This window comes from Typha angustifolia, chromosome 15, assembly GCF_048772165.1.
Source record: "Typha angustifolia cultivar Huaian chromosome 15, ASM4877216v1, whole genome shotgun sequence".
Lineage (NCBI taxonomy): Eukaryota > Viridiplantae > Streptophyta > Magnoliopsida > Poales > Typhaceae > Typha > Typha angustifolia.
The window spans coordinates 23,700,993-23,710,000 of NC_133253.1; the positions used below are offsets into that span (position 1 = coordinate 23,700,993).

The following is a 9,008-nucleotide window of genomic DNA, read 5'->3' on the forward strand; positions in this document are numbered from 1 at the left end:
TTGATCTATACAAAACTATATTAAAACCAAAGCATAAGATTGAATACAACTAATAAAGAAAGTGTGAAACTTCTATGAGCATTGATAATAGTTTATATGATCTGCTCATTCTAAGTACATTTAGAATTGGTATGTTTTGATACATTGGGAAAAAAAAATATCAGTGCAAATCTAGTTAGGGCTCAATCAAACTGTGCTAGTTTGATCAACCAAATAAAACTCAAAATTTTTATCAACTAAATAAAACTTGAATTTAATTTTAACTCAAACTTCAGTAAAAATTAACTTAATAAAGCTCTCTCTCTATATATAATATGTATAGTAAATAAAATAAAATTTAATTAATTCAAATTAAATTCAAGATCGAATTTGATTTAGATTTTATTTGAAATAGATCAAAAGGCTGGAAATAAGCTCGATCTCAAAATAGCTATTAAGTTCTACTCGATTACACCTCCTACACGTATTGGATAATAAAATTAGAACCCTTTAGTCAATCTGCTGGCAATAAGGAAACGCAATAAACGCTAAAAATTATAGTATTAAATATATATTTAGTTAGGATGAGACTGGTGGTTGGTAAGTACAAAAATAATGTGATAATTTTGAATGTTGATTATTTTATGATGTTTAGATAAAAAAAATAGAGTGATAAAATAAGTTTTTACTCCCATCAAACTTTTTATATTTTAATTCAGTCTATATATATATATATATAATATTTATTCTTATTAAATACTTCTAATTTTTATGGACTACGAATAAGTTATGAATGACTTCACTATAAACTTGGACTATTTTATTTTCTCTGATTCGTACTAACCAAACACACTATTTGTAAATAATAAGTCGATTTACAAGTATTGACTAAAATATAGGTGGCGACATGTAAAAATATCCAGGTTAAAGATGGTTGACTGGAGATCGAGACTTGACCCGTGCCTTGCGCTTGCCGATCCCGATGCAAAGAAGATTGTGCTACGGGTGGCGGTTGCAACTCGTAAGCCGTGTCCCCTCCGGAAAGGAGGCAAAGAAAATCATTAAAAAAGAGTGGGGGAAAAAAAAGGAAGAAAAGGGAAATGTCGAACGCGGTGGCAAATGGGTTAGCCGGGGCCGGAGGCGGCATTATCGCCCAGATCATCACCTACCCCCTTCAAACGGTATTAGGAAAAAACTTCGCTCCCTTCCTCCCATTTCTCTCTGTTTTCATTTTCCCTTTCTATCTGCGAACCAGTTTGTTTCTTATCTGCAATTGATTGCAGGTGAACACTCGGCAGCAGACAGATAGAACTGCCAAGAAGAGAGCGCTTGGTGGCCTGCCTTCTCCATTAAGGGAAAAGGAGGATATTGAGATTGGAAAGGCCCCTGCCGACTCTTCACCCAATAACAACAGCAGCAGCAGCAATGGCGGAACCCTCTTCCAAATTCTCCAGGTCTTCTCTCCTTACCTTCCGGTTACGGCCCTTCGACCCCCTCACTTACGTTCCTTGGTTAATTTCGGGTGGCAGTGCAGGTTATCCGATCGGAAGGTTGGGGTGGTCTGTATAGTGGCCTCAAGCCCTCTCTAATTGGCACCGCTGCATCTCAGGTTTGCGTTTCCTCGCCACACACTGATCCACCCAATTCGTCGTTTCCTTCTACCCATCTGTTACCGACAACAAGGTCTGTTGTGTTATCAGGGTATATATTATTATTTCTACCAAGTTCTCAAGAATAAGGTGGAGGCTGCAGCAGTCGCCCGCAAGAAGAAAGGGCTTGGTGACGGTACCGTCGGCATGTTCTCTTGGCTAGTTGTTGCTGCTATTGCTGGGTGGGCCTCTTATCTGCCGCTGTAGATTTTCCTCTTCTCTTCCTTTTACATCTAGATACTCCGTTCCTGAAGAACATGTTACAATTTGCCCTTTCCTTTCTTTTGAAACCAGCAGATATTATTAGTTACGCCTAACATTTATAAACCTGGTTTTGGTCCTTTTTCTTTCAATCATGTCCTTATTAAACCCAACTTCTTTAACCCTTCTGAAGCTAACTAGGGGGAGACTGGTAGCTCGTTCTGAATTATGCTCATAATCAACATAAGAACAACCCCTATTCAAACTCTCCCCATTGATACCGTCACAGTTTCTTTTGCTCAACTTTCAGTTAATACACCATATAAAGTACATAGTAATCTGCACAAACTGGGAAAATTGATCAGATATTTTATGAGTACCGTGATGCTAGAGTGAAGCATCTCCTTTTTCGTTCATCACTGACTGTTGACTCTCTTGCAGGTCTGTGAACGTGCTGCTAACTAATCCAATATGGGTTCTCGTTACTCGGATGCAGGTATATCACTATACATTTAGTTATAATCCGGTGCCTCAATGAAATATGTAGTTCCATAATAGCCAGCTCAAACAGTCCTTTCTCAGTACATATGATGGCACAAAGTGATAGAGATGCTATTAAGGACAACTAACTTCGTTTATCTCAACTGCTACACACAATTCTTCTCCACTAGTTGAACACACAAGGAGATAGAATGCACTAAGATGGAAAGCGTTGGTTTGGTGATGGGTGTTGAGTGGAATATATATCTTGAAGTGCAGATTGCAAATAGGTTAATAGCATTGATAGTGGTGCCTAAATGTTGGTCTAAATTTTCCTCTTTGTTTGTCTGAATATAGGATAGTACCTCTAACTATGATTTGTATATATGTCAGTTAACTCTTTTGTTTTCTCCCAGACACATACACAAGCAGAACGGAAGATTATGGAGGCCAAGAGGGAGGATATGCTCAGGAAAATGTCTACAACAAACTCAGTTGACATCTCAGATGTTAAGGACAAATTTGTTGGAACTGACTCAATAAAACCTCGTCCTTATGGAACATTTGATGCGGTTAGTGTACCTTACATTTCTTTTAGACAAAAAAAGGTTCTGGAGTGTGCTTTTGATTTGTTCATCTATCTGAGATAATTGGAAAGTATTATCTTATTATATCTTGCATATTGTATTCAACCTTCTTTTTATGTCTTGCATAATGCATTCAACTTTTTGGTGCCTTCGGAAAGTATGATCATTTTATATGTTGCATATTGTATTCAACCTTTTTATATGTCTAGAATAATGTATTCAACTTTTTAGTGCCTTCAGTCTCTACACAAGTTATACAACAAATAGGAGTGCAAATGGATTTTCATTAATGTGATACTTCTAGTTAAGATTATTGGACATGTTTATAAACTTATAAGGAGATTAGCTGGACCTTAGCTACAATCTATAACCAAACCCTTTGTTTAACGTCCCATGATCTTAGATCTACTGCACAAAATAAGTGGTTATAAGTTCCAACTTTATTGTAAATGTTCGTTTCCATAAAACTCCTTAGTGCGAAATAGTGTTGAGACAAGATAGAATTTGTTGGAGGATGTTAAGAATGTTTGACCAAATTTTTTTTTAACTTGGGTTATTCTCTAGCACTTAAAAGATGTTAATGTCTATAATTATCTGAAATTTGGTTTTGTTATTGGAAGTTAATTTTTTTATCTTTTGTAAATTGTTCTTTGAAAAATAACTTGTTATCTTCTGGGAAGTTGTTCTTGGGGCCCTTTTTGTCAGACAACACTTGTAACTTGGAAGACATTTTTTTTTTTTTCATACAAGTTGGAAGCCGTTTAATACATCGAGAAGGGTGATTTGAGCTGATTTGTTGTAATAATCTGCTTGATTATGTTATGGAGTTTCATGACACTAATGTTCTCAAAAATAGCCCCCTCAGTAATGGAGAAGGCCAGAGTTGTGCCCTGATAGTATTAAGTTAGTATAATTTATCAAAGTCTTGCATTTCTCTGCAATTCAGATACTGTTTTGCAATCATGAACACTAAAACCAATTATCAATTTTGCAATACGTTGTAATTTTTTTAGTTCTATAGCTTATATGGTTATAGTATCAAGATCCTAGGTTGCTCTTACTTGAAAGTCTGGAACGTTTGAATATGTACTAGTCTAATAGTTTGGACTTTGGAAATAATACGTATATATATTAAATTAATAAATATACATAGCACTCCTGGACATGTAATGTTGGATTGTATATTCGTATTTCTGATTGAACTTTGTAACTTATAAGAATATTCACCAATTTGGACTGAACTAAGTTTCTAATAGTTCATACTTTGGGAATCTTCGAGTGTTGAGATAATGCTATGGAGCTCCTAGTGTTTGTAACACACGTTCTCTTATAGAATAATATAGCAATTTTATCTGCTAGGCAGGCAAGGGAAGTATATGATGAAACAGGCATTAAAGGATTCTGGAAAGGGCTGATTCCAACACTTATCATGGTAAATCTTTTGATTGTCTAATTGGCATAATCTTGTTTTTCAATTTAAAAGTTCAATAGTAGATTGTGGATATTACAATGATTGAGCTGCTAACAGTTTTATGCTTATGGTTTTTCCAGGTCTGTAATCCATCAATTCAATTTATGATTTATGAAACATCAATAAAGCATCTTCAGACTAAACGACTGGCAATAAAATCTGGGATCAAAAACCTCACTGCTTTGGAGGTATGCCAATTTTTATTGCAAAATCACCTTATCACTGAGGTTGATTTAATATCACTATGTACTTTTAGGACTTTGATCTCTTTATGTAGGAGGAAAATCTCCTACAATACTTACTTCTCTAAGTAATTTTACTTAACTATTCTTTGTTCCTCATGAGTAGGTATTTTTACTCGGAGCAGTGGCAAAATTGGGAGCAACTATCTCAACCTATCCCTTATTAGTTGTCAAGGTATATTTTACTCTTGGTTTCTTTAAGTGTTTTTCCTTTGATAGTGTATCTTCCAGTAGCCTGGCAAAAGCTTGGGTAAAGGAAGAATGTTTTACCAGATAGCTTGAACCACCAAATTTTTTGTGAAGTAAATTGTGAAAATAAATCTTCATGGTTTAAGAAAATCGCCACCATGAGACACTATTGCAAATCTATTGCTTAGATGCAAAAATATTTATAGGGAGCGATATCTTGCATAAAAATTTAGGAAGAAAACATAAAAATTGGGTAAGTAAAAGACTGCTATAGCTCAATGATTGAGTTTAGCTTATGACATAAGTTAGATTCGATCCCCCATATAAATTAGGGTTCATATTTAATAACTTTTTGACTGGAACATTATATATGTATGGATTAGATTAATTATAGCCCATTTATTGGGATGATTGATTATGTTATCCAATCTATATATCGGAGAGAGGATTAACCTTTTTGTTTAGCCTAATGATTAACTTATGAACTCATAATCTATAAAAAAGAGATATTGTTGTAGTGATAAATGCATCAATTCTAAACTAATAGAAAAGAAAAGACTTTTTAGAAGAAGTGACTCTTATATGTGCACCTTAATACGATCACTCAAATAGGAGTCACATGTGAGCTTTTAGGTTGGTTCAATTTCACTATGCATATCAAGTGCTTTTTGTTGGATATAGCCACAAACTCATGCCATTAGATCTTCTTGTGCCTTGTGGTTTAAATGGAGGTCTAAATTGGCAAAGACAATAGAATAGGGATATGATTTCAAGTTTACTATCTCTTATAATAGTAGATAAGTGACATCCATATATTGTCAAGTTGTTAAACATGAGAGCTTACTTGAGAGCTTAATTACCGAACTGCAAGTTAGAGTAATATTAGATTAATTATTTAAAAAATTGAAAATGAAAAATAAGTAATAGACACCCGCCTCGGTTAATTTATAGTTTGCTTGTGGAGAAAATGAAGGTTCCGGCAGTCGATAGTATTATTTTCGGGATTGGGTGTTTGAAATTCGAACGTAAATCCTCGAGAGCAGATTGGGTTTCAAAGCATTCAAACGGCCTTCCTAGGCATTTGAACGCAAATCACCGAGAGCAGAATGGGTCTCAAGGCGTTCGAATGGCCTTCCAGATGTTCGAACGCTCAACAACGAGGATCCCAAGTCTAGGTGTTTTCTTTAAATGTTTTTCACTTAAGTTGGGTATTCAGACTCGAGCTTGCTTGGTCTAATTGCCAAGTCTAGTCAAGCTAAGGAACCACCTATAATATATGTGGTGTGCATCTGACTAGTTATGTTGGAATTATAGAATCTTCTTCTATCTTTTATCTTCTATTTTTTATCTTCTATCTTTTATCTTCTTTTTCCATGTTTCTTCCTCCTTTGATTGACTACCCTAGGTTGTCCTAGGCTTCTTCCCTCTTCGATGGTTTGTGCCACTCCCTAGGTGACGGTCCACTCTCTCCCTCCTTTTTCTCTCTTTCACCCTACTACCAACTTACCCTAACTCATCCATATTGCCACCACCCTACTGCCTTAGCCGGACCACCTTGCAACTCTGGCCACTCCTACCCACATTCATTCTAATATATTTGTTTTCTATTCCAAATCTATGAATCCTCCAAAACCATTTGTTGATCCGACTGTTGAATCCAAAGGATCTCATTAACCTTGAAGATTCACGGTAGATCTAGCTTTTGCCTCGAAGATCGGATCTTATATCCGAGGTTATTGTTGAACTCGTATGGATCGTGGGAGCAAGTAGGCACCTTTGGATTACTAATCGGAGGGGTGTCTATCACTTGGATGGTGTAATTTAAGAGAAGGTATTATTTATATGAAATAGTGGATGTTTATATAATCTAGAAGAATAACTATGCTAATGAAATATGACTAAGATGTTTCATATTAAGGGGGAAATGAAAGAGATTATTGTGTACATAGAGATAGAAAACTAATTTCAAGAAAGAACTAGTGGTGGAATGCAAAGGTGTCGAAAGCAATTATTGTTAAAATAGTAGAGAAATAACTGAATTATGAAAGATACATATTCTTTTGGGATCATGCTCTGGTAATATAATGAAAGCATTGGAGAGACTAATTGAACAAATGTCGAGATTGGATTTGTACATGGTATTATAGGTCTAAAAGGAAATTATAATAATGGGTCTTAGAGAAAGAACGCTCATCATGTTAAAGGATATGCACGTTGGACCTAGGAGAATTTCTTATTAAATATCCCAATGTGTTGGCTTATGTCCTTTGTTCTGGGTTGTTCATTATGAATTGTTGGAACTTGGAAACCAGAGACAGTAAAATGACCCCAACAATTTGAACCTCTGTTTCTGCGGTGGATCTAACCTCAGGAGGTTTGAACTTTCAGGGCTATTTCTGGAATGCGAGGTGCTTCTGTTTTTGCATGCATAAATTCTTTAACTATAATTTAGGTCTGTAAGATTTTGCATACATTATACTTTACTTTTGGGCCCAGTATGGTTTTTACAGTTGGATGATTACATCTTTCCACCCCCAATCACACAAACACAAATCCCCATGATAGCTACAAAAGCAACAGTCACCGACTCACCTTGGAAAATGGGGAGAATTGCCAAATGACTTACTGACCTTTGTAAGTACTAACATTTGATCTATTACAAAGGCAACTATAGACCAACCAAGGATAACAGTCTTGACTGCTGACTTTTCTTAGTTGTATCATTAGATTTTGTGACTAATTGCTTACCTGCGGTAGGTTGCTCTATTTTTCACCAGGTTTAGTTGGTTCTGTTGGTATTTAAAGAAGCATCTGCAGCAATTTGGTGGAGCCAGAACAAATTTTAAATAGAAGCAATGCATGCATGCTCTCACATGCCAAATAGAAATAGTGTTTTACTTGCTTGCTTAATATCTGAATTCTGAACCATGGAATACAACCATGAAGTTGCTGCTAATTAGAAGCTTTTTCTTTTGAGAAACTGGCCCGTTTTCTTCCAATTTTCTAACTTAAAATTGCTTTTAAACTGTCTCCTTGATTTCATATATCTATGTTTATTTTTTTCTTTTATTTGGTTATTCAAACTATCATTATTTTCTGAACTGAATGCAGTCTAGGTTGCAAGCGAAACAAGAAATTGGCAGGAATGCCATGTTGAGGTACACAGGTAACCATCTGGCTGTTTGAGCAAGCAATTCATTAGTACCACAGAAGTTCCTTCATAATGAACAATATGCTCCTGTAATCCAACAGCCCGGTCCATTTCATATGTAATTTCTTTAAGCATAATTCATGCAGTATATGCGATAATGCTCAATCAAATAATTGAACTAAAATGCAGTAAATTTTGCTGTTATAATTACTTTCGGAGCCTTTAGTCCCTATTGTTGTATTCAGCTAGTAATCTTTGCTTATAGATGTAAAGTTGGGAAACTCAGTTGTGGAGACACAACATAATTGATACTTGTCATGTTGATATCTTAGATACTTTATGCAAGACTCTTTTTCTGGTCTGTCTCCTTACTCTGTTTAGACTGTTTTCATGAGTTCGGAGCAATTAATCATGACTTGGTGATGAAAAGTAAGGTTCTCTGACAAAACCTATGTGGGTCTTCAGTTGGTTTGCTTTACTGATCAACCAAATGTTAGAATGATACCAATTTTGTATTGGCCCTATCGTAATATGACTACGCATTTTCTGATACTCTTGCTTTTATTCTTATCTATTCTTGGTATCTTGTGTAGTTCTACATAAATATATAAGCAAGGGAACTCTTTTCTCTCTTTTCTCGATACTGCAACTGCTTATTCTGTTGTTAGGACTGATATTGTTCTATTTTATTTTTAACCAGGTACTCTGGATGCAATTGTAAAGATGATCCGCTACGAAGGACTTTATGGATTTTACAAAGGGATGGGCACAAAAATCGTCCAGAGTGTTTTTGCTGCGTCAGTTCTTTTTATGGTAAAGGAGGAGTTGGTTAAGGCATTTCTTTTCCTTGCTGATGAAAGCAGAAAAATCCTTGTTAGGTTAAAAAAGGAATAAATTGGTGATTGATGGTATACATTGCATTAACCTGCAAAAAGGTCTTTACCATTATTACACGGATATTTGTCGGAAGTACTGAAATTTGTATCTATGGGATGAAGTAAACATGATTACTAATTCCAATCAAATAGTTAATGTCAGAGAGGCTGAAATATTAAATGC

General features: G+C 35.4%; 1 protein-coding gene across 1 annotated transcript; it reads left to right on the forward strand.

Moving 5' to 3' along the window:
* Nucleotides 1-993: 993 nt before the first annotated feature.
* Nucleotides 994-8,986, forward strand: LOC140779069 (peroxisomal nicotinamide adenine dinucleotide carrier-like). The gene is made up of 11 exons (XM_073124024.1): nucleotides 994-1,160; nucleotides 1,263-1,433; nucleotides 1,514-1,588; nucleotides 1,680-1,810; nucleotides 2,271-2,325; nucleotides 2,726-2,881; nucleotides 4,260-4,328; nucleotides 4,448-4,555; nucleotides 4,716-4,784; nucleotides 7,910-7,964; nucleotides 8,650-8,986. Exons 1-11 carry the CDS (start codon nucleotides 1,080-1,082, stop codon nucleotides 8,841-8,843), a joined length of 1,164 nt encoding a protein of 387 aa, XP_072980125.1. The 5' UTR covers nucleotides 994-1,079; the 3' UTR covers nucleotides 8,844-8,986.
* The last annotated feature ends 22 nt before the right edge of the window (nucleotides 8,987-9,008 follow it).

Bases quoted from the DNA above. Each gene is read 5' to 3' on its own strand.
- LOC140779069 (XM_073124024.1), top strand. From the start codon at position 1,080: ATGTCGAACGCGGTGGCAAATGGGTTAGCCGGGGCCGGAGGCGGCATT. The intron at 1,161-1,262 runs GTATTAGGAAAA...AATTGATTGCAG, and splicing joins TCACCTACCCCCTTCAAACG to GTGAACACTCGGCAGCAGAC. The intron at 7,965-8,649 runs GTAACCATCTGG...ATTTTTAACCAG, and splicing joins TGCCATGTTGAGGTACACAG to GTACTCTGGATGCAATTGTA.